Source organism: Chinchilla lanigera, unplaced genomic scaffold (assembly GCF_000276665.1).
Source record: "Chinchilla lanigera isolate Chin_1 unplaced genomic scaffold, ChiLan1.0 scaffold00048, whole genome shotgun sequence".
Taxonomy (NCBI): domain Eukaryota; kingdom Metazoa; phylum Chordata; class Mammalia; order Rodentia; family Chinchillidae; genus Chinchilla; species Chinchilla lanigera.
Genome location: NW_004955449.1, coordinates 14,327,734 through 14,353,692, shown reverse-complemented (window position 1 = coordinate 14,353,692; position 25,959 = coordinate 14,327,734). Strand labels below are relative to the sequence as shown.

General features: G+C 35.4%; 1 protein-coding gene across 5 annotated transcripts in view; it reads right to left on the bottom strand.

The window, feature by feature from the left end:
- Nucleotides 1–4,957: 4,957 nt before the first annotated feature.
- Nucleotides 4,958–25,959, bottom strand: part of Wdsub1 (WD repeat, sterile alpha motif and U-box domain containing 1) — a 46,938-nt gene continuing 25,936 nt past the window's right edge. For 3 of the 5 annotated variants that reach the window (XM_005393376.2, XM_005393377.2, XM_013518707.1), the window contains exons 7-11: nucleotides 25,430–25,470; nucleotides 25,248–25,354; nucleotides 24,310–24,489; nucleotides 16,231–16,371; nucleotides 4,958–5,317 (exon numbers count right to left, since the gene is read on the bottom strand). In XM_005393376.2, the coding sequence (XP_005393433.1) occupies nucleotides 5,160–5,317; nucleotides 16,231–16,371; nucleotides 24,310–24,489; nucleotides 25,248–25,354; nucleotides 25,430–25,470 (627 nt within the window). In that variant the 3' untranslated portion in view covers nucleotides 4,958–5,159. Of the gene's footprint in view, nucleotides 5,318–16,230; nucleotides 16,372–18,947; nucleotides 19,087–24,309; nucleotides 24,490–25,247; nucleotides 25,355–25,429; nucleotides 25,471–25,959 lie in introns of those variants that run through there. The other 2 variants (XM_013518706.1, XR_001235809.1) reach the window with 2 other exon arrangements.

Genomic DNA, 25,959 nt, shown 5'->3' with positions numbered 1-25,959 from the left:
GTTGGACTCACTGATTCAGTGCACAAGTAGAGAATATCCTGATGACAGCTTCCAGCCTTGTCTTTACTCTTTGTTGCCCTAATGAAATGGTGAATGTGGGGTGAGGTCCCAGCTACATGACGGGAGGATCACCAGCTTGAGGCCAGCCCAGGCAACTGAGACCCTGTCTAAAAATAAAAGCAGGGTATAGCTCAATGGAGGAGTTTGCCTAGCATGTGGGACGCCCTGAGTTCAGTCTGTAGCCCCACACACAAAAAGGAAAAAAACACTTTTTAATATAAATACTGCCAAATGCATATTGTTTCATTTTATAATTTAAGAATAAGGGTGACCGCTTCTAGAAATTCTGAAATACCCCAGAGTCAGAAGTAGTCTTTCTGTCTGAACTAGGGAGGAAGCATAGGGAAAAGCAGCGTGTTTATTGTCTGTCTTTACTGACAACAGGGTATACTTAACACTGTAACTCTCCAATATTTTGGCAATACAGTGAACACTATTAGGACTATATTTCAATCCATCTGTAATAGCTTTTAGGTGAAAGTGTGTATTTTTCTCTCTATGCCTATATATGTTCAGTTTCAAAGTGGAGTATAAGATTGAATGTTGGGGCCTGGAATATAGCTCAGTGGCACAGTGCCTGCCTGGCAAGTACAAGGTCCTGAGTTTGATTCCTGGTACCCCGCCCGCCAAAAAATTGAATGTTAAACTGTGTTGTATCATGATGACATTCCAAGGTGGAACATGCACCTTAATAGTGCTTTAGGTTATTGTCTGCTTACTACTATAGAAGCCTAGGGAAAGTATTTCCAGTCTTTCTTTAAAGCTCTATATTTGAATTAAAAGTTAAATACAAAAGAAAGTGGGGCAGGAACTAAAAAGTATCACTGATAATACATAATTCTGGCCGTTTTCCTGGAAAGCAGCCAGTGTGTTAGTAGAATTGCTGACTCATTACATTGTGATTCTGATAGTGTCTTAGCAGAGGTAGGGTACTTGGTGATCTACCTCAGGAGGATGTGAAGTATCTTCAGGAAGCTCTGGGTGAGAAGGCACAAGGTCTGCCTGGTCCTGAACCAGTGTGTCCTGACCCTGTGGATGTTCGTGGCTTAGGTTTCTGTTTACATGCATGGAGGGAGTTCTGCAGTACTGGCTTGTGTTTATATAAAAACAGAGGTGTTTCACTTGGAAAATTTTGTTTTCAGTCATTTTGTTTTACAAGAAAGTAGAGTAAAAACATCGTCATCACATCTAAAAGTAACTTTTTCTTTCATGTTTAAATTAGCATGTTTGTACTACATATTTATTCATCATAGGGAATGTGTACATGTACATAGTATGTCTTAATTTTTTTGCTCCTTCCACATTTGCAAAAGCTTTATTTCCATTTTTTTCTTTCAACTTTTTTTCTTTTTCCTTTCCTTCCCTCCCTTCATCTCTTGTTCCCCTTTGCATTTGAACAAGTTCTTCCTGTTTCCTAAAATTTCTCTCCGATTCTGCTCCTTATTTATATTTTGGATTTCTTATACAATGAAGTAATGCAATATTTAAACTTGTGTGCCTGATTTATTTAAGATTGTGGTCTTGAAGTGCAGCCATTTACCTAAAAATGCCTCAGGTTTATCCTTTACGGCAGAGTAGTACTCCACTGTATATAGATACTACATTTTCTTTATCCATTCATCTGTTGATGGTCATATTTTGCTGTTACGTGCTGCTGCTATAAGTGTGGATATGCATGTATCACTGTAGTATGTCTTCAACTCTTTTGGGAAGATACCCAGGAAGGCAATGGCTGGGTCGGATGGAACCTCTAGGTTTAGTTTTTTGAGGACACTCCATGCTGTTTTCTGTAGTGGTTGTACCAGTTTACACTCCAACCAGCATTCCTTTTTCTCCTGTAGCCTTGCCAGCATTTGTTAATTTCTTAATGACAGCCATTTTTTGTGGAATAAAGTGGACTCTCAGTGTTGTTTTAATTTGAATTTCTTGAATGACCAGTGATGTTTTTTTTTTTTTTTTTCATGTATTTACTGGATGTTTATACTTCTTCATCTGAGAAGTATGTTCATTTCAAATGCCCATTTTTGGACTGGGACTTTAAATTTGGAGGGGCCTAATTTTTTGAGTTCTTTGTATATTCTTGGTGTTTGTCCTCTGAGGATAGCTGGCAAAAAAATTTCCTGTTCTGTAGGTCGTCTCTTCACTGTGTTGGTAGTTTCTTTTGCTTTGCAGGTTTTTAATATGAGATCCCATTTCTTCTTTGTAGTGTTTCCTGTGCAACTGGGGTTTTGTCCATAAAGGCTTTGCCCACGCCTGTTTTCAGGAGTTTTACCGATTCTGTCTTCCAGCTGATTTTTTTATTTAACATTTAGGTCTGTGGTCCATTTTAATTTTCATTTAGTACATTTTGAGAGATGAGAGTTGAGGTTCAACCTTCAGCTGTGGTTAGCCTGTTCTTCCAGCAGCATTTTTTAGGGAGGCTCTTTCCTCCAGCAAAGGTGTCTGGACCCTTTCTCAAAGTAAAGTAGCTCAGTGTGCCAGGATTGTTCCTGCACCTTGTTATGTTCCACTGACGCACGAATGTGTTTTTGTTTTTTGCCAATACCACACTTTTTTAAGGTCACTACAGCTTTGTAGTATAGTTTGAAGTCTGGGATTGTGATCTCCACCCACCGCCTGACACCTTGCTCTTGTTGCCCAGAACTGCTTTTGCTGGTTCCATATGCATTTTAGGAATGTTTTCTCTAGTTCTGTGAGGAATACTACTGGTATTTTGATTTGGATCGCATTAAAACGGTGTGACAGTTTAGGAAGTATGGTCATTTTCACTATAATGGCTCTGCCTATCCAGGAACAGGGTGTTATCTTTCCATGTTCGGATATCCTCTTTGCTCTTTTTCAGAGGACTATAATTTTCATTGTGGAGGTCTTTCACTTTCTTGGTTGGGTTAATTCCTAAGTATTTTATTTTTCTTGATGTTACTGTAATGCTGTTGTTTCCCTAATTTCTCTCTTCGTGTTACTGCTGTACAGGAACACTATTGATTTTTAAGTGTTGAGTTTTATACTTTTGCTACACTATCAAGTTTAGTTACTAATTCTAGAAATCCTTTGGAGTTTTAGGAGACTTCTTTTAAATATTGTCTTCCAGCAATGACTTTGGAAATTTTTTTTTTTTTACTAGTTTTTATGTAAAACATAGCCAACCTCCTTTGGACAGAAGGACTACTATTTTATCAGAGCAAAAAGATGATGAAATGGGGGGTTCTGTTAGAAATATTGACATACTTTATTGAATTTTTAAAAAAAAACTTTCTAGAATGTTACCAGCCCTTTTTGTCCACAAGATACAAATGTGTAGTATGAAAAAATTACCTTTCTACAGATTGCGAATTCTAGTTATGGTACAAAGGAAACACAGTTCAGTAATTCATGACGTAAAAGTTTTACAAGACAATAATCGTAAGACAGTATTTGGAAATTTTGTGGTAGCTAGGCTTGCAGTTTTGTGTGAGCACAGTGTATCAGGTATGTTTAGAAAATACAGAAAAATGCTAAATATATTTATATTGCTTTTCCCTTTTTAGTTGAGTTTTAATACTGAACAATGCCAGTGTTCTGACGATTGTCTTACTTATTTTGCTTGCTAGAGGGACAGAATACCCAACACTCACAAGTTAACAAGAGGTTTATTTTGGTTCCTTGGTAGAAGATTTAGTCCACAGCAGACTGGCTCGGAGGCAGGAAGGGCATGGTGGAGGAAAGCTGCACATGTCACGGTGGTCAGGAAGCAGAGAGTGAGGAACAGCTAGGAAGGAAGTCTACCCTTCCAGGTCCCGCTGCCACTGACCTGCCTCTAAAAACCAGCCCCACCTCCTAACACATCAGCTAAGGACCCTTCAATGGATTAATCTGATGACTGTATCACCCGTGATCCGTTCACCTCCTATAAGCCTCACCTCTAAACACATGAGGCCTGGCAGGGTACATTCCGGACACAAGCCGTAACAGTGGTTGCACTGAGGAGCGGAGATAGAGTCCCTGGCTGCCACTGCGGTTTTGTTCCAACAAGCCTCCCAGTGAAGGCTGCCTTCTTGAAGTTTTGCAGTGAACCCTCACTAGTGGTGGTGGTGCTGGTATATTTTATATCAGCCTATTGTGTAAAAATGCTTTTATACAGTCACTCTGAGAGTTGATCAGTCTCCCAATCTTATGGGTGAGCTTATGGTGAAGGATTAAATAAAAGAGACAATGCAGTGTGGTTTGTGGGGGTCCTGGAAGGTCAGAACTCTCTTGAAACTAAGACAAAGACTTCTCTAGACTGGCCAGTATTTACTGCATCCTTAACAAATCGGTGGGATGCGGGGGAAGTGAGGCAAAAGGTGCTCAAAAATGAACAGGCCTTGAGAAGGTAGAACGAAGACACTGCAAGCAGTAAATCTTGCTGAGAGAACTGTCTTAGCTCTAAGGTTGGCGTTAGGCCCTTGAACTCTAAGTGAGTTCCCCACCTGTGGTTTTAGTTGGCCTTCAGAGACTGTAATTCGTAAGAATCTCAAGAATTCTAAATTTTAAGAGGAGGCTAGTTTACCATTTTATGTATTTCAGCAAAGTCAACTTGACTTACTCATAATTTAACCTGCACGTGTGTTTGGACAAGGAGAAAAATCCTTATTATCTCGCAAATTTAGAATGGAACAAAATTGTTAAAACATGTCAGAAGTGATTTTTCTCAATTTAGTCATTAAACAGTTGAATTAGTTTCTTATGAATTCTCTTACAAAGATTTCTAAGAGGTAGCAGATGAATGGCTATTAACTAGGATTGTGTAAAAATGGCTATTAACTAGGATTGTGTAAAAACTAGGATGTAAAGATCTGTTATATTCTAGAGTATTTCAATCTTTAGTTATAATGAGACATGACCTTATAATTAAGAAGAATAAATGTGGGCATTACAATTTAGAGTCAAAGTAAAACTTTATTTTTATACAGTTGAAGATTTTTTTTTTCACTAATTAGGTACATTTGCTCTAAAGAATGAAAACTGACAATTTATCAAGTTTACTTTTTCTTGTTTGGCTTTTAATAATGCCTCAATGTTTACCTTTAAATCATTCAATGGAGATCAATGAAAATATAAACATTATGATATAAGCAATTTTATTTTTGATGTGTCTCTAGCCATCGATTGATGGCCATTTTCAGAGTCCTGTTTGGTGTAAGTACTACTGAAGGAAGAACAAGATTTGTCATGGGACTTGTACGTTTCTTTTTGCTGATCCAGTTTTCCATTGCATCCTTCTCATAGGAATAGCCATCTAAAAAAAAAACAAAAAACAAACACAGATATTTGAAATGTAAGAGAGAGAAGTTAAGCTGGGCATGGTGGGGCACACCTGTAATCCTCACACTCAGGAGACTGAAGCAGGATGCCAGATGAGGCTACATGGTGAGTTCAAAGCCTGCCTCAAAAAAAAGGGGAAATGAATTGAATACAAACGTGCCATTGCCAAACCTCTACTATCATTTAAGTGGCATTCTTATCCTGCTTGTACTACTATTCCCAAAGCATACCTGCCACAACATCTTAAGTTGTTTTAAATATGTTAAGATTAACCACTTCTCTGAAGCACAGTTACCTAGAATAGTATCATCATAAGCTCTCAAAATTTTCAGTGGTCCCTTTTGAACACTGCAGCTGAGACGAGGATTCTTGCCAGAAATTCAGACAAGGTAGGAGAAAAGGGACCAAACTAGATGGTGGTAGTACAAAGAGTTATGGAAATACTGAGTAAAGTAAAACCCCAGGTTCTTGCACAAACAATTCTTTTCTTGAAACAGGGTCTCACTAGGTAGCACAGACTGGCCTTGAACTCATTGTCCTCTTTCCTTGTTGTTCTTTACTTTTCACGTGTAAAGGTGAGTTTTTGCGTCACTACTTTCATTTTTATACTTGTAAAGAGTTCTTTTAATAGCTCTGTTCCATGTATTTGCTTTAATCTATAATGCCTACTAATGCCAATCAAGTAAAATACTAACATAAGCCTGGAATACAAGATTTCTCTGTGTTTCTGTCATCAAGGTAGATCCGTTAGGGTGGTCTAATCAAAATGCTGTGCTTGAGAATCATTTCCATGGTTTTGAAGTAAAAATTATTAAACAGGGGACCTTCAAAGGAGTCTCATCTATCTTAATCCTTAGTCCCCTCCCTTCCAAGTGAACATGTATTTGAGCTTTTATCTCTGTCCATATGCATTTGCTTGTATTTTCAAAAGGAAACAGTATTATACATATGTATTTTACATTAAAACCAGTGTACATGAGCTTACACCTTGGTGTGTTCTTTTAAGAAATCTTCCTTCACAGTACTCTATTATATGGAGGCACTGATGGCTATCTGGGATTTCTTCCTGAGCAATGGTGTTGTATGTCAGGTATGTAACATTTTTCTCATGTGTTTGAGCAATTTACTTTTATTTTTCCTGTGAACTATTCATATTTTTTACCCATTTTGGTACTAGGTTGTCTTTTTCTCAGGAAGATTCATATATATGGAGTATTAACATTTCATTGATTTTTCTTGAGTCCTACTTACAAAATTTTTACCTATATTTATCAAAGAATTTGTGGGCCATGAAAGGTTTTGGATTTTGGATTCATTTAGAATTAATACATAAGCACAGTATATGAGGATCAGATCTAATTTTACTCTTCTCACATGGCTGTTCAGTTGCCAGGATACCTTTGACTGACCCATCTTTATCACTAAATTTCCTAAACCATTTGCATCAATGTCTGAATATTTAGGAATTATTTTACATTGGTCTATTTATGTGCCAATAATACCGCATTTTCATTTATTGAGACTATGTAATGTTTTAATGTCTGGTAGAGTTAGTGGCCTTTTCCCTGTTCATTTCTAGGATGTTAATGTTTTAAATGGAACCTCACAATCAACTTCTGTGTCTGTACAGAAAAAATGAGCTTATAAGGATCCTGTTAAATTTATAAACTGGAAAAAAATGGCATCTTGCTGACCTTGACCCTTTCCATCTATGAGCATCCTATGTGTTCCCCCTGTTCACATATATTTTACCCCTGGATGTTTTATACGTCTCATGTAGTTTGGTAAATTGTACATATGTCTAGGGTTTTGTCCAATTTTTGGTTACTATAAATTAAGTCTCCTGTTATACTTTTAACTGGTTTTTGTCACATTTGCCTCTTACTAATAAATAAGGTGCATTTTAGCATTACTTGTGAAACACTGAGTTCAGTGATAGCTAATTCATGTACCACCAGGATAGATAAATCTGATACACTAACAGCATGATTTTTTATTCAAGGTAAAAGGACTTGAGAAACAAACAAAAACCAAATTTCTAGTAGTCCATCAAGGTGACACGCTGCTGTTATTTCTAGTGGTGCTTACATACGGATAACGTTTTCATATGCCCTGTATGTGTTCAGGATTCAATACATTATTAGTTTTTGTCGTTTGGATCTATTTTAGACTAAACAGCATGGGTTATATGCACTGAGAATTGTGTTCTTGAGTGTAATCTCTAAGTTTTTCTGGGGCCTGAACTCCATCTTCCCTGGCAACAAGTACAGCACGTGTATGTGATACCCTTTAAATGAAACTTTTAGTTGTGGCTCTTATTTCAGGTGAGTTGTACGGAATTATATTTTGTTAGCTAATCTCAAAATATTTTCCTTCATTTCTATAAATCACATATGAATTCTTTCACTATTGAAACTGATGTCATAAATTTCTTTGGATATTTAGGAAGGCTTGTATTTTTGATGTACTGGCTACCGTTATGCTAATATCGTTAGTGTCTACTGGTTCCCATTTATCAGTGATATTTAAATTAGCTAAAAATCTTTTCCTCTTAGTATCTCAGACTTTTACTTCTAGTTAATGAGTTTATTCAACTTTGCTCCCCATTTCTATAGTTTATTAGTTTTAAAATATAGATAAAATACTAGTAGTTCGTCAGCTTTAGTTGAAGTCCCCTACATGAACACTTTTACCTGCCAGGCTGTCTGTTTCTTGGGAGGTAACAGTGAATTAAATGCCAAATCTGAGAGTGTACAGGTTTTTACCATAAGCAACTCAGTTACCCCAAGTTTAATACCAAGATTTTTTTTATATCAGTGACAAATGCAATTTCCAGAAAGATCTGATAAGTCAGAAAAAATGAAGCTTCCGAGTGAGTGCACAGCATTGCTGTTTTAATGTAAGGTCTAAACTGCTCTGCTAAAGTACTAAGAGTACTCAGACAAGGATGGCCAGAACTACACAGCACACCTAATATTTCTAAGACTGGAAAGGCACTGAAAAAATATTGTATTAACAGTTGCAGCAGAAAATGTGTATTTGTGACATTTGTCATTTCTTTTTAAAATGTAAAAAGTCTACTGTAACTATAGCTTGATTGAGGCCAGACATGTCACCAGAGAAAACACTGTACTGTTAGTTTACATGTTTTCACTAAATAGAATGGAATGCACACAGATCCATACGAGTTTTGCTATTCAATAGTGAATAGCAGACTGTTTTAGAAAGTTCTTGGATTCTTTAAATGAGTACATTCCTAATTTTTTATTATATAATTCAGTTTAGCACACTCAAATGAAAAAATTCTGATAAAATACCAATATGTATTATTTGGGGGGGGGTGTTTGTTTTTTGAGACAGGGTCTTGCTATGTAGTTCAGGCTAGCTTTGAACTCACTGTGTAGCCCAGATTGTCCTTGAACTTTTGGCGATCCTCCAGCCTCAGCCTTTCTAGTGCTGGGATTACAGGCACGAGCCACCAGGCCCGGCTACCAGTATGTACTGTGAGACTTATCCATACCCTCGACTTCTGTTTCTAGTAAGAAGGCAGATTAAGTAAACCTAAAAATTTTTTGCCGTTAGAACTAGAAATGGTGACTAAAAGAGTATCCTTTTAAATGGATAGCTGACTTGCATGGAAAGATTTAAGTAAAAAAATACTAGCTCACTGGCATAGCCTCTGTATTTATATTGCACTGGTCACAAAAGTAGACCAAATAAGGAGAACTCCTGTACAGAGTTAAACACACTCTTCCCCCTGCACTTCACCGAAGACGAACAGGTAGATGAAAACAAGATCAGGAGCCCAAGAACCTCAGAAAATGTAATTAGTGGGTCAAACCTGTAAGCACTTCTACCACACTGCAGGACATTATTACATAGATTAATAGAAATAAGGATAATTACTATTAATTACCTTATGGTGCAAGCATTAATAGCAATTATCCTTATTCTATAGTTGAGGAAACAGGCCTGGCCTAAGTAACTCTCCAAGGTCAATGCTTGTACTGTACATACTAAGTGGGACTTCCAGAAATGACAAATACAGTAACTGAAAAAACCTCCATGGGCAGTTTAAACATAACATGTGTAAGATGAGAATGGCTGAAATTTTCAAATGGTGTAAATTCCGTCTAAGACTTGTAGTATGCCCTCAAGAAATAAAAGCACATAAATCCATACCAAAGAAATTCTCTAAAGCAAAACATAGAAATTAAATAACAGGATACTTGAACTGCAACAGGAGACAAAGTGTGATTTCCCAGATGTAACGAAAGCGCCAAAGAACAAGCACAGTGGTCAGATGAGGTATAGTAGGTTTTTACATCAGAAACAAAGCATTTAGAAGAATGTCAGGGAATATTCAAGTATTCAGAATAAAGTGAGAAGAATGAAAAATAACAATAGAAAGAATACCTAAAGTACAAAGTTTTTTTTAATCCCTCATACCTTATTTAAGCTTACTTTTTCTATAATCTACTCAAAATATGAGAAAGATGTTCTTTTTAATACAAAGCAAAATGACAGATTTAGCCAGTGGGCTAAATAGGGAAGAATGACCAACCTTTTAAAAAATATATAAATTTACATTTAAAGTAAAAATTTCAATTATAGTGATATGTGTCAGTATTAAAAATCTATCCAACAGTAAAATTATACATGTCTATCTGCATACACAGTATCACTGACAGAGTGTTCTGTAGAATAACTTACAGCAAGGTGGCTAAATATTTAGTATTATCGGTATGCTTATCAGTTGACTAAGAGTTCATTTAGAACAAACATGAAATACTATCCTGGTATCACATGGTACCTCTTAAAACATATCAGTTAAAATATATGTTTTAAAGTACAAACCTGCAGCTGAGAATGATATAAAACTATATAAGTGTGCAAGAAAAAAATCTGGAATGATACTCCACAACTATAAGTGGCTATACGTGGGTACAGAAACCTTCTGCTTTTAAAATGTTTCTGTATTGCTGAATTATTTCTCAACAAGCACATGCTGTTTAATAAAATACGGTGTAAAAATATTGAAGTATAGATATTTCAATGGGTGTCAACCTTACAAAGCACAGCAAGGGGGAACTAAAAAGGAAACCAGCAAGAAAACTTCATGCTGACGCCAAGTGGCCCAAATCTATCAACCACAATATAAAGACACGTAAATATACAAATTGTATTTAAAAATGAAATGTCCTACAGGGCCCCTTAGAAGATGAAGTAGCACAGCAAAGTTAAACATGAATGGATGATGAATCTGCAGGAATTAAGCTAAAAATAAAACAAAAAGCCTATCCCAAAGGATTACTTACTGCATACTTCCATTCATGTAACATTTTTAAAATAATATTTTGAAAGGAAGACCAATTAGTGGTTTCCAGGGGATGGGATAGTAAGAAAAGAGTATACAGACATTGAGGGTAGTAATAAAAAGGCAATAGCAGGAGCCTTGTGGTTTTGGAACTGTTCCACATCTTGACTATGGAGAGTAGACAAAACTCCAAAAGCAGTAAAACACTGCAAGTTAGTACACACAAAATGAATCCAAGGAAAATGGGAAGTCTAAGGTTCTATTCTGAAAAATGTTAGCAGTGGGGAAACTGGAAAAAGCATGTCCATCATTTTTTACAACTACATATTGAATCTAAAATTGCTTCAATAAAAATAAAAACTTTAAATAAATGGGTGGCACCAGAAAGGTTAAAAATGAAGCATACAGATAACACTAAATATTAAGGAAGGTTGTGGAGCAATTAGAATTCCCACATGCTTCTGATGGAAGTGTACAATGATTCAACGGCTCTGAAAAACTATGTATAATTACACCTAGGAATACACTCAGGAGAAATGCATGTGTTTGTTCACCAAAAAAGTTCTTGACAATGTCCTTAAGAAGAAAATGTCCTTAAGAAGAAAAAAGAAGCAATACCTGGGTTGAATGGGATTTCTAGATTTAGTTTCTATTTTACTTTTGGAAGCATACTAATTTCTACAGTGGTTGCCCTAGCTTATAAATTTCCACCAAAATAGAAGGATTTCTTTTTCCCACAGCATCACCAGCATTTGTTATTTGACTTCTTCATGATAATCGTTCTTTCTGGAATAAGATGTCTTCCTGAGATAACAAAATCATATATAAAGAAGACCCAGTTTAAGGACCTACCAAATATTCCTAGTTTAAGCTACTACCAAAGCAACATGCAAAATCAATTTTATTTCTATATATAAGCACACTGAAATTTCAAAAACTAGTATGGTAAAAATAGGCTTTATGATGGGTAAACAAAATATGTGCAAATTCTGGGTTCTGAAACACTGCAAGAGAAGGCAAAAGACCTAAGTAAGTGTAGAGTGAAATGTTCATAGATTGGAGCTGCTAATTCCAAATTGGTCTATAGATTAAACACCATCCCAGAGAAAACCTGGGCAAGTTTTTTTCTGTGGAAACTGAGAAAATGATTACAAAATGCGTAGAAATGCAAAAGCTAAGAACAGTTAAAACAAGTACATACTAAGAATTTGAAAACGAACTAAGTCGGACGTCTTCCTGATTTAAAGATTTACAATAAAGCTCCACTACTCAAATACTGGTAACTGACACAGGACACACATAAAACTCAACAGAACGTCAGGAAGCCTGAAAATAAACCTCTTCACAGTCACTTAAAGATGCCAAAGTAATTCACTGAGAAAAAGATTTCTTAAGAAGTAGAGCTGGGACAACTGAATATAAGAAGGAAAAAGCTTGATTCTGTACACAAAAATTTATTTGAAATAAATCAGACGTAAACATAGAATTTAAAACTACAAAATGAAGAATTTCTTCCCTGTTCACAATATCTATTGTACATTCTGGATCTTATTTACATTTTAAGTTTCTCACACTAGAGAGACAATACAATGTTTACACCTGTGGTTCTGATTTCACTTATAAGTAAGTATGGTCTTGAGTTGCATCCATTTACCTATAAAAGTCTCAAGTTAATCTTCCTTTATGGCTGAGTAGTATTCTATTATATAAAAAAAATCTTTTTATCCATTCCTCAGCAATGGGCATCTGGGTTGTTTCCAAGATTTAGCTATGACAAATTGTGCTGCTATAAACGTGTGCACATACATTGCTGTGGTATGATGTTCTTCATTCTGGGAAAATACCCAGAAGGGGAATAGCTGGGTCAAATGGAACCTCTAATCCTAGTTTTTAAAGGAGTATCCACACTGATTTCCAGAGGTTGAAAACTATGATGGGAGAATGGGGAAAGAAAGGAAGGGAAGAGGAAAAAAAAAAAATTATACACACACACACACACACACACACACACACACACACACAAAGATAGTTAATATAGTTATACAGGTAGTTTCACTTAGTTCACTGAAAAGAAAATTTTGTGCTAATAACTTTTTTGGACAATATTTCATGCAGCTATCTTGTACTCTGAACTAGTATGAATATAATACGCAATGTATTAATTATTGCTCTCCTACTAGCCTGTTTTGAAACTGTTTCATTGTTATTTTTACTTTTTTCTGTTTAAAATAAAATAAAAAATAAAGACCTAGAAGAAAATTGTAAGAAAATTTTTGAGACATTAAGGTAGAAAGACTTCTTAGGACTCAAAAGCTATGAATCAAAGTGATAAAAATAACTGGATTTCATCAACATTTAAAACTGTCTTTTCAAAGACACCATTAAGGAAATGATGAAGCAAATAGAAAAGATGCATAGAGCTGGGTGTGGTGGCGCATGCAGGAGGCTGAAGCAGGAAGATTACTGAGTTTGAGGCCAGCCTGCACTACACAGTGAAAGAAAAAAAAGATATGCAATGATTGTACAGGAGAGTTGTACCTAGAACACTGACAACTAAATACTAAATGAAGAAAAGATTTTGTAATGAAGATATATACATACAAAAAAGACATGAATAGATAATGAAAAGGCACTCAACATCCTTAGTCTTCAGGGAAATGTGAATTAAAGCACAAGAGCTACTACTTCATATCCACTGTGGCCAGAGTGGAACAAGGGGAATGATTGCAAAGAGCAAAAGAGAAATTTCTAGAATGCTAATTATATCTTGCTTAGATGGTGGATGCACAAATGTGTACATATATAAAAACTTGCCAAGTTGTACATTCAAAAAGGAATTCTGTGGTGTATGAATTATACCTCAAGACATTATATCAAAAAGATTAAAGAACTCCATTGTCCAATAAAGTAGACACGTGCTACTGGAATTTAATCAAAATTAAAATACTCAGGTCCTCATTCACATTTCAAGTGCCCAACATCTACACAGAAAAATGTTCATTTCACACAAATGCATTAAGTACATCCATCACATCACACAACATACTAAATTAATGAAGTCATATCAGACACAACCACGTTTGTTATCAAGTGCAAACAGTATTTGTGTGTTGTGTCTGTTTCTGGTTTGGCAGTAAGTCCGAAGTTCATCTCTTCATGTAGGCATTTACTTCTCATCTAAAGGTGCCTATTTGGGTATCTAAAAATACTTAATTATAATTTACATTATCATTTAAGTATTAATATCAATATTTAATTATATTTTATGATTCAGTACATCTTGTGTGTTGCAACAGACATAGTGAATTGTGTTCATCTAGCTGGTATCATAACGAGCTTATTTCTAGAGTAGGGCTTATAGTGGCAGCACCATGAAAAATCATACTTAGGACTTATTTTCTGTTAGGGCTTATTTTGCGGAAATATTGGAGCAGGGTCTTAAATTAGGCCATGAAGTCGTTTCTCTTGGATTTTGTGTCAGACTGATCTCTCTCACGTTCATAAGCACTGTAAGAATGTACAATTTGGTACCTGCTGGGGGTCATGTTTTCCTGTCTTGTGAAAAAGGCATATTAAACTTCACAGAAAGTGAAATTCTGAAGTCTCTGAATAGATGAGAGACAGAACTATGACTGCACTCCAGCTCTCTGGTGCCAGTTTTTCCTCCAACTCACACTTAACAAATCAACCACCATGTCTGCTTAGGCTAACTTGAGTTTCAGCTACAGACAAGAGTTCTGATATAACAAAATAAAAATTACATGGCCATTGCTATATTCATAGAAAATTTCATAGCCTGAAAGAAAAATGGCCGACATTTATTGAGTGCTTATTATAGCAAGCACTGTTTTAAATTCTCAATATACATTAACTCATTTTTACAAAGATCCTTCGAGGTAGCACTAATTCCCCATATTGTACCTGAGGAAACATAAAGAGGTTGTTACAACCTTCCATATGTAACACAATGAGAAACCAAACAGATTCAGGCAGGCTGGCTCTACAGTGGCTTAACTATGGCTCCTATAGTGTATTTATTAGGAAAGAATAAACCCTAAAACAAAGGAATTGAACTTGAATGAAATGTTTATGAATAAAAAGCCACCTAAGAAAATTACAAATGGTTAAAATATGAAAAGAAGCTCAAATTCAGTATTACACAAAGAAATGGAAACTAAAATTGCTTTTCACGGATCAGACTGAAAAGGGTGAAAAGACTGCTATACCCAGTACAAGAAAGGGTGGGGAGAATGCAGAAAAAAATCATTGCCTCCCTAGCAATATAAAGAATACCATTTCACATAATTATTAAACTATTAAAAGTAAGTAAAGTTATAAAATTCATTGATCACATGATTATGGGAGCCAGGCATGGTGGCACATGCCTGTAATCCCAGCACTTGGGAGGCTGAGGGTGGATGATCGTTGCCAGTTCAAGACCAGCCTGGGCTACAACATGAGCTAAAGGCCAGCCTGAACTGCATAGCAAGACTGTCTCAAAAAGACCAAAAGCAATTTAAAAAAATTTAAAAAAATAAAATATGCTTATGGGAAAACAGACATACTTAAATATATTGCTTTTTGTTTGTTTGTTTGGTACTGGGCATTGAATTCAGGACCTTGCACTTGCCAGGCAGATGCTTATGCCACTGAGCTATACCCCCAGCCCAGTTGCTGTTAGTATTTTAAACTTTTTTTTCCTAGAAAAAAATCTAATAACAAAAAATATTATTTTTCATATTCATAAAATATTCTGATTGAGTAATTGTGCTTTGGGGCATATATCCCACACAAATCCCAAAGTAACAGTAACAACAGAAACATGTACCAAGACACCAACACAATGGAATCTGTAATATAAAGATTTGCAAATATATACACATCAACTACTAGAAGAGTCAAACATAATGTAGCCCAGAGTCACAAAACTATTACAAATGAAAAATACAGTGGGGCTGGGGATTTAGCTCAGCAGCACAGCGCATGCCTGGCAAGCATTAGGTTGTGAGTTCGATTCCTGGTACCGGGAAAAAAAAAAAAAAGAAAAATACACTGATTAAATCAATATTCAGATATGTGTACAATAAAATTTTAGGTCAAAGTAAAAAAAAGTACAGTGGAATGTGAATTTATTGATTATAACTAGGTAAAATATGTGTGTGTATAGACAATGATTAGAAATTCATATAAAGTGTTAACTTTATACTCTTTAAATTCTTATTTCTATATAGTGGTTTACAGTGGTTTAAATTCATGAAAGACAAATGTGAGAGAGTGCCACAATCTTAAAAAATGGTATTTTATTCTTACATTTTGGTAACTAAATACACATTTTGCAAGTTTCAGTAAAACTTCAGTTTAATTCTTCCGTCTCTGCTCAATCTACTTTATACAACTTCATTTATTATGAAATATAAAATGTTTAATTGTTCACCCAGGTCTAATGAGTTAAAACTAAGTATAGGAAGTCTGAAAATTCCCCCCATTTAAGTAAACTTCTGTGAACTGTCTGCGCTATTTATTCATTTAACATATCACATACCCCAGAACTTACGAGCCATCACACATACCTGATGCAATGACAGGATCCTTCATCAGTTCTCTAGTTATTGGACATATAAACTCATCAGGAATTTCAGAAGAAAGAGATTTCATTTTGGTCCTGAGCTCTTCAATTTTCCTCAGCACTTTACTACGCAGCCCTAGAGATTCTGAAAAGAAATTATTCTGTTAGATCTGGAGAACTACTGGTAATATTTATGCAACAATTCAGCAAAGAGAAATTTTATCTACTAAAATCAAAATCTTGATAAACTTCTGATAATTTTACCACATAGAAATGTTTTTCTAATTCCTTTATGGATCTTCGTAATACAGCATACCCTCTATACTCTACGGTTAAATTATGTCAGCAGGGAGTAGGTAGCTTATTTTAAACAACCTTAGATTGTGCAGTTCCAGAACTTCAACTGACAGAAACTAAAATCCTTCACAAAGTCAGGAAAGGCTCACTATTACTAGCTAACAATTATACAACATGGGCTATAGGGTAGCTCTGGTAGAATACATGCTTAGCATATGCAAGGTCATATGTTTGATCCCCAGAACCAAAAATTAAATGTATTAAAATTTTGCTTACATAAAAAAATTTCCCCAACATCATTTTTAAAGTAGTTTAATAGTATCAAAACCCATGTTATATATTTAAACAATGAAACTGAATATATTGCTGGCTTTTATATGAAACACAATCACAAAACTTACCATTTGTCCAAAGCTATGCATGTTTAATTTTTTAAAATTACCTTAATTTTTAAGTCTAGCGTAATTAATTTTAGGAAGATTAGTGTTATTGACTATTACAGCTTTAGAACTAGTTCATAGTTCCACTTTAGGCTTGGGTGTTTTGGGGTAGGGTGAGTAGAAGAATTGTATTTAGAATATTTCACAGTTTCCATAAAAAACCAAACCAGCCTTCTTTGTTGGGAAGTAATGCCCAATGGAGTTTATCCATATCTTAGGACATCTTCTGTCTTGTATAATCTTTTCAAGGATGTTGCAAGCGTCCTTGAAAGATGGAAATACTGTTTTTCTTTTCCAGGGAGAAAGCAGCATTGTTTCCTGACCAGTGTAAAGACAGTGTTTTCCTCTTGGGCTACTTTAGTAATAGTCCTGTTAGAAGGCTGGGGGTTTCACCTAGCACAGTGGCGCAAGCATGTAATCGCAGCTACTGTGAAGGTGGAGGCAAGAAGATCAAGTTCAAGGCCAACTTAGGCAAACTTAGTCTCAAAAACATAAAAGGGTTGGGGCTGTTGCTCAGTGGTAGAGTACTTGCTGCCTACCATGTGTGAGACCCCAAGTTCAACTTCCAATACTAAAAAAAAAAGGATTGGAGGTCTCATAAACTCAGGGTTCTTTAATTGTAACATAAATGCAAAATACCCCATGAGAGTTAGAGGAAAGACGCAATCAGTTAAAACATGAAACCCATGCCTGCCTGCCGTGAGTAATAAAGTGTTTAATCCTATTTGGGCTCGTTGCCCATATTTATGTAAATGTGGCAAATTAAACTAGCAGTGGCGTGCTGCTTTGCGACCGCTCTTAGGACTTCATTCCTATGTAACTAAGGCTCTTTAAAACTTTTAAGGCCAACGTAATTTTTACATGTGGAATTATTTTGCAAAACTCAAGTCAGAAAAAACTTATGAAACTGCACTGAATTCATCTCTTCCCAGTATTATTCCATTCACAATGATGCATTTTCCAAGAATTACCTGAACTGCGTATTTCTGTCAAGCAAACACAATGGAGGGGGAAAAGAGAGTAAAGACAGAATTTAAACCAGTGGATAAAATCAATATATTGAAGGTTTTGATAAAAATCAAGATATACCAAGGTGAAGACATTAGGGATTAGATGGTAACAAATCTACTGTGACTGGGTATGTTCCCTCATAATTTGTTCAATAAAACCCCTCCATGTCCACAGGGCTTCATAAACTGTCCGTAAATATTTCTAGAACATGTTTATAATCAGAAAGTAGCCAACCTGTGTATATAAGAAAAGGATATGAGCAATCAATATTCTGAATAAAAGTATATTTTTCTGTCAAAAATATTATACATGTAAACTAACATTCAGAATGCTTATAATATTTATAACAAAATACAAAAGCCTAATTGAAAATTCCCCAGATAAGAAAAGGCTAAGTTGGGTATTAACTCTGTCCAATTTTAATGTCACTTAAAACTGGAATGAGATCACCTTGTTTTTAAGAAGCATTTCCCAGACCATTTCCACAAAGGTTAGCCAGAAACAAATACCTCCCTTTATGAGTGGCGCTTAGGAAGAAGTGTTATAAACTTAATTGCTAAGAAAGAAAAGATCTTTACCAGCTAAGGACTAGTAAACCCCTGGTATAACTTCTGAAAAGAATGACTAGTTAACAAGAGAAGACATAAAAATAAAATTAAAAATGGGAAAGATAGCTTACAGGGACAGTCCAGTTTTTAAAAAGGATTTAGAGAAGTTGGTGGTAGAAGCAGTATAGATTTTTAATTCCCTAACTCCCTATATAAAAACAGAGGATCTAGATAGCAATCTCAAATCCCACAGACATTTTCAAAAAAACAAGGTATCAAGGTATCCCCATGAACTAAATGTTCAGTTACTTAATAGTACATGCATTACAGTTACACAGGTAACATGTATTAACTTGTAATTTTTCAATTATGTGTTTGTCAGCTTTCTGTTAACTGTGACAAAATACCTGAGATAATCAACTCACAGGGAGGAAAATTTTATTTTGGCTCTGGGTCTCAGAGATTCCAGTCCATGGCTACCTGGTCCCATCTCCTTTGGGTTTGTGGAAAGCAGGACAGCACAGCAGGAACATGTGGCAAAGGAAGCTGCTCACCTCACAGCAGCTAGGAAACAAAAGACAGGAAGGAGCCGGGGTTCCAATATCCCCTTCAAACTCATACTCTTAATGACATAACTTCCTTCCACTAGGCCCCACCTCGTAAAGATTCCACCATCTCCCAATAGCACTACAGCCTGGCAACCAATCTTTAAACTTAGGGGCCTTTGAGGAAACTTACACAATAAGAAAATGAGAAGATTTTCAAGTTTTTGTTTTGGGGTACCGGGAATCGAACCCAGGACCTTGTACTTGCCAGGCAGGCACTTGTGCCACTGAACTATATCCCCAGCCCAGAGAAAAAGATTTCTAAAAATCTCCTGGGCTTTTATGATTTCTTAGAAAAAAGAAAGATCAAAAGGAAAAATGAACTTTGAAAAAAATTTCATTCCCAAGTTAGGAATGTATGATTAATGATTATTTAACTGTAAGTGTCAGGGTTCGGGATTTAGCTCAGCGGCACAGCGCCTGCCTGGCAAGTGCAAGGTTGTGAGTTCGATTCCCAGTACCAGAAAAAAAAAACAACTATAAGTGTCAAATACCAATATGATATACAATAATCTCTTGGTGTAAGTTTCCAAACTCCAAGATATATCTCAACTTGCAATATTTCCAAGGTCCAGCTATAAGCTTGGGCCAGTGTACAAACAGAAGTTGGCTAGTTAATGGACTTACTGCTTTCCTAAGCTATATCCAATTCTTACTTTCTTGTTCTTCACCTTTGATACTTCCTGCCTTTGAATGCAATACTTAGTATTACCACATGTAGTGTTCACAAATTTATGGATTTAGAAATGTCAGAAGACATATACCTCTCTGGACATTCTCACACAAGTGTAAGGAGTTATTTCCTAATAAAACTGTATGTCTATTGTACCCTGAATTTACAATTAATAATCCTAAACCACTGTTATCCTTGAAAGCATGAGATTTGAACATATTCAAGTATGCAAGAAGTTTTTTAATTGTACATTTACAAAAGGTCTATTAATACAAGATTTTGTAGGCTGCTCAAATCCTTAATAATTTCAGTATCAAACATAATGAAACTACTTTGGTCTGTAATAGTCCAATGTACTTTACTGTACAATTAATCAAGTTCCTCCGTAACTGAATGCTAAGCAAATTCAGATTTATTTACACTGACAGGAACTGTTTTAACAGTTATACCACAAAGACAAATATAAACAAAATAGTTATGCATATAAGAAGTAAAATTCGTTGGCATATATGTCAATTTGTTTACCTGTTACATTTATTTTCAGACCTAATTTTAATTCAGTATTAGTTCAATTTAGTATTTTGAGATGTGTGTATGATGGTTTGTTTCTAGATGTCCGCCCAAAGCCTCATGCGGTCATAGGGTTTCTTCCTTCAGAGGGACTGAATCTAGAGTGTATGACTAATGCACAGTGCAGTGCTGGGAATAAGGGTGCTGGGATTAAAGGTGAGAGATTACTGAATCAATCCACTGATTGGATTAGCACCACCCTAATCCCAGCAGGCTGGATAAAATAAAAGGGGCAGAAAGAGACTTGTTTTCTCCTTTTGCTCTTGTTGCTTTTGCTGTCTTCTACCACCATGAATGGTTGCCCCTCTGTCATGCCACCCTGCCTTGGAGCCAGCTGATTATGGACTGAAACCTCTATAAACTGTGAGCTAAATAAACCTTTCCTCCTTTAACCTAGGGTGTCAAATATTTTTGTCTCAGTAACAAGAGAAAAGTAACTCAGTGTGTTTCTCTTAAAATTAAATACCAAAGAAATTTACTGTAGCTTAAAACAAAACTTCTAGTTAAATTAGGTTCTTGAATCTTTAGAATGAACATTTTGCAAAACATCTCAAGATAATTCAGAATGATAGGAAAAAATACTCATTCTGTTTACTAATTTATTCTGCATCTAATTTGTTAAGTTTGCTAACTTTCCAAGCTTTAAACATGAGCACAAAGAAGAATTATTATTAGTCAGAGAATGTGCAGTATTTTTGTCTCTATGTGTAGTGATTTTTCAAATTCATCTACTACCACCACTGAACTTATTTAATAAATATTTCAGTTTTTGCTTGGCCCATTAATACTTTCAAAATTCATTGTACTGAAGTTTAAAACTGAGACTGGTTCTTCAAAACTATTTCAGGCCATTAATTGAATACTATGTCTTATTATTTAGCAATACAAATAGAATTCTATTTCTATTAATCGTTTGTTGCAACTGAAATTATTTCACACTAAGTACTTCTGTTTGATAATATTATTAAGAGATTAATTACAAGTTAACTAAGATTTAAATTGCCCATGAGGGAAAAACTATTACCTACTCTCAAGAAGAATAAATTTGAAAGAAAATCTGTTACAGATACCAAAGTAACTTTCATGCTATGGTCTGAACATAGTACATAACCATTCTCAACCTAAATATTTTCAAAAGAAATCACTGTGATAACATCTTTTTTGGGGGCTGTGTGTAAGGAATCAAAGTCAGGACCTCATACCTCATGCTTGCCAGGCAGGTGCTACACCACTGATCTAAATCCTCAGCCCCTTTCAAGATGTGCTAACATCTTGAAAGACAGTATTTACTATGCAAAAACAAAGTGTAATGCTGTATTTTACAATGATTTTCTGTAACAACTACTTCATTTTTCATTAGCAAATGTCAACGTAGATATCCTATTTCCAGAGTTTTCTGGTTACCTAAGATTTTATTGTAACACTCTAATAATACAGTCTATTACGTTTATTAGAACAAGACACTAAGAGTCCAAACTTTGCTCCATTGTTTCTGGGTTTGGTAAGGCAAATCCTTAGGACAGAGAAAGTGGGGTGGAGGAACACTGCTCACCTTGTGACAGCCAGGAACCAGAGAGGGCGACAGAGCAGAGCCAGAAGAGAGGGGCTGGTGAACAGCTGAGGTCTAAAACCTCCGAGACTGTGAGGCAAAATAAACCTTTCCTCTTTTAAATGATTTTCTCAGATATTTTGTCACAGGGATAAAAAGCTAACACAGATAATAAGACATTTCAATGAGAAGAGTGCAATCTTTTCAAGAAATGATGTTGGGACAATTGCGTATCTACATCTGAAGAATTAGGAGGACTCCTGCTTCACACCGTATTAAAAATTAAGTCAAGATGGATCACAGACCTATACATAATAGCTAAAACCTTAAAAATCATACAAGAAAACATAGGTGTAAATCTTTAAGACTTGAGATTAAGCAAACATTTTACTATGACACCTATAACACAAGTAACAGTGGGAAAGTATCCAATAAATCTGACTGCATCAAAATTTAAAACTTTCGTTTATTTATTTATTTATTTTTTGGGTACCAGGAATCGAACTCACGACCTTGCGCTTGCCAGGCAGGTGCTGTGCCACTGAGCTATATCCCCAGCCCCTAAAATTTAAAACTTTCCCATGCCAAAAGACAATATCTACAGAATAGTAGGGAAAAAACTGCAAATCATGTATCTTAGTATTCAGAATACACAACTCTGACAACAATAAAAAGATAACCTAGTTCTTAAAGTGGGCAGAGGAAAATAGGCATATGATCAATAAGCACAGGAAAAGATGTTCAATATCTGCTCTTGTCTGAATCCGTGTGACCGCAAAATTCATATGCTGAAAACTGTTCTCTAATATTACGGTATAAAGCAGGGGGATCTTTGGAATATAACTAGGTCATACGGGCACAGACTTCATAAACTGGATTACTGCCTTTATAATCAAGACTCCCAAAGAACAAATTTCCGTCAGCTGAAGACACAGAGGGAAGACACCGTCTATAGAATCAGGACATTGTTCCCTACTAGACATCAAATTTGTCAGTACTTTGTTCTTAAGACTCCCCAGCCTCTAGAACTGTAAGGAAAAAAATTCTGTTTATAAGCTACCTAGTTTACATGATTTTGTCATATTTACCCAAATGAATTAAGACAACATCGTTCCTAATCACAAAAATGCATATTAAAACCTCAGAAATCACTTCACAACCACTAAGATGGCTGTAATTTAAAAAGTAAACAAGTACTGGTAAGGATGTGGAGGAACTAGAACCCACATACACTACCAGCAGGAACATAAAACAACATAGCTGCTTTAGAAAACAATCTGGCAGTTCCTAAAATGGTAAAGAAAGTGATGGTATCACCTACCAATTCTATTTCCAATTACATACAGTACAGAAACCCCCCAAAACTGAAAATAAATGCTCACATAAAAACTTGTATAACTGTTCATAGCAGCATTATTCACAATAGCTAAAACACAGAAGTAACCTGAATTCTAGCAATTGATGAATGAACAAGCAAAGAGTGATAAATTCATACAACAGAGTATCAGTCATTAAAGGAATGAAGTACTGACACATACTACAATACAGATAACCCTTGAAAACATGCTAAGGGAAAGGAGCTACACATAAAAGGCTGTACATTGTATGAGTCCACTTATGTGAAATGCAAAAACAGGAAACCTGTGGAGACAGAAAACATTAGAGGTTCCAGGGGCTGGCAAAAAGTGGAATAGGGAGTGACAGCTAATGGTTATAGGATTTCTTTTTGAGGTAATGAAGATATTCTGAAATTTAGCAGTGGTTGCAGTTATATATACAAAATATTTATTATACACTTAAAAAGTGAATGTTATGGTATATTAAATATTCCTCAATTTAAAAAAAATATGAGTTTTTACACTGTAATTATAGGGTACTTAAATAAATGCTATATAACATTTTGTTTTTTGTAACTGTTATGGTTTGTGTCTGGGTGTCCCCCCCAAAGCCACATGCAGTCATGGGGCGGGTTTTTAGAGTGACTGATTCATGGGTGTGAGTGCTACCACCACCTGGAAAAAGGCTGTTTGCTGCCACCCCTCCTTTTGTGCTGGCTGCTTTGCTGTCTTCTGCCACCATGAACTGTTGCCCTCTACCATGTGCCACTCTGCCTTGGAGCCAACTGAGTATGGACTGAAACGCCCATTGACTGTAAGCTAAATAAACCTTTCCTTCCTTAATTTTGGGCATCAGGTATTTTGTCTCAGCAATGAGAGAAAAGTAACCAAGACACTAACCTAATTAAAAAAATACCCTCCTACCCAAAGACATCCTCTAGAATAATTACTGTGCTAGAACATTAAGAGAAAACTATGCCTTCAACAAAAATCAGTTGCAGAGTACAAATTATTAAGTCATTTTTAAGATTGCCTATTTTTTATGAATCTTACCAATTTTCAAATCATTAGCCAAACTTTCTTTTGTAAGATTCAACAGTTCTTTTCCATCAATGTTGTTCATCTTGAAAATACCAGTAAGGTCTTCTAAACCTTGTGCACAAAGCCACAGTGCGACATCCTCCTCTGACCAATCTTCAGTAAACTGTTTCCGCTGATCTTCCATGCTTTTTGCTTAAAAACAAACAAAAAAGGCAAGTGAAGTAAGAACAAAGTATTTCTTTTATAAACACTGCCACTCTGAATTACAATGTAAATGAAATTTCCTGAAACCTGTGTTTTGCTACTTTCCTTTTAAAAATTGCAAAAAAATACTACCACGTAGAAAGTATTATTCAATACTGAATTAAATATTACTCTTTTTGAACTACTGTTTTACTCCAGAAAAACAATCTCTTTATTATCTAAAACTCATACCAGCAAATATATTCTATTCTATCATCTACATAGGGGCACCACTATTTGGTTAATTCTGACAGTGGTAAAAATACAACAAAAATTATGTATCAAGATTGCTTGATGAAACCAAAAAGAAAGCCAACAAAATACACCTATTAATTTCTCTTTTGTCCTCAGGCCATATGTATCTGAAAAATTATTCTGGAGTAGAAATAAGCAATTTATAAAACCACTGGAAGTATGATATACATAAATGTGCATTCAAAAGCATTGCCAACATTTTTAACACTGACATCTATAAAATTATTTTTTAGATTACATTAAATTTGAATACATTTTATATTGAATAAAGCAATATAAATACCTTGATTTACTAAATTTCACGCTGGGGTATAGCTCAGTGATAAGAGTATTTGCCTAGCATGCTCTAGGTCCTGAGTTTGATTTCCAAGCCAACAACAAAGGAAAAAAAAAAAGATACTAAATTTCTAATTTTAAGCATCAGCAAGGTTAAAGATGATGTCCTTACTAACCTTGGCAAAGTGTATCCAGGTCAAACTGCCAGATGTTCACTGTTTTGTCCATTGAACCAGTAGCGAGTAAGAGGGTACTGGGTGCAAAGGCACACGTTGTGACGTACCTAGTCAATAAAAACAACTATTACATATTTTCTAATTTTTAAATGTTATTAATAAAAAAGAGATTAAGTGCTGACCTCGTATGCTGAGTCAGTGTATGAAGTTCATTCTGAGACTTCTAGGGGGAAAAAAAAGCTTTATATTTACTCAGGCAAGAAAAAAGTTACCAATACAGGTTCACTTTAGTAAGTGGTTTATATGCTATATGCATGCTAATATTTTTATTAGCAACTAACATAAGTGGACAGCTGACTCAGTGAATAACAGAGTGACATCTATAACTAATAGTACTTAGGCACTTATTTCACTCCTTCTCAAACAACAGGATTGTTGTCTACTGGCCATCTTCTTAGAAAGTTGTACGACAGCAGACCCTTGGCATTCACTGATTTGTCTGAACTTACTAATAGTAACCCAAATGTCTGTTTCATCAAATAATTGTATTTTTTCTATGGAGTCTGACTTGTACACATTGTGGGACCAGAAATTAGTCCCTTGAGTACAGTACACTTAGGCAGCCAGCCAACCTTTTGCATGTATTTAACTGGGACTTATCTATATTTTACAGAGAAAATCTAATGTTACTTTTGTGAATATAGAGAACTCA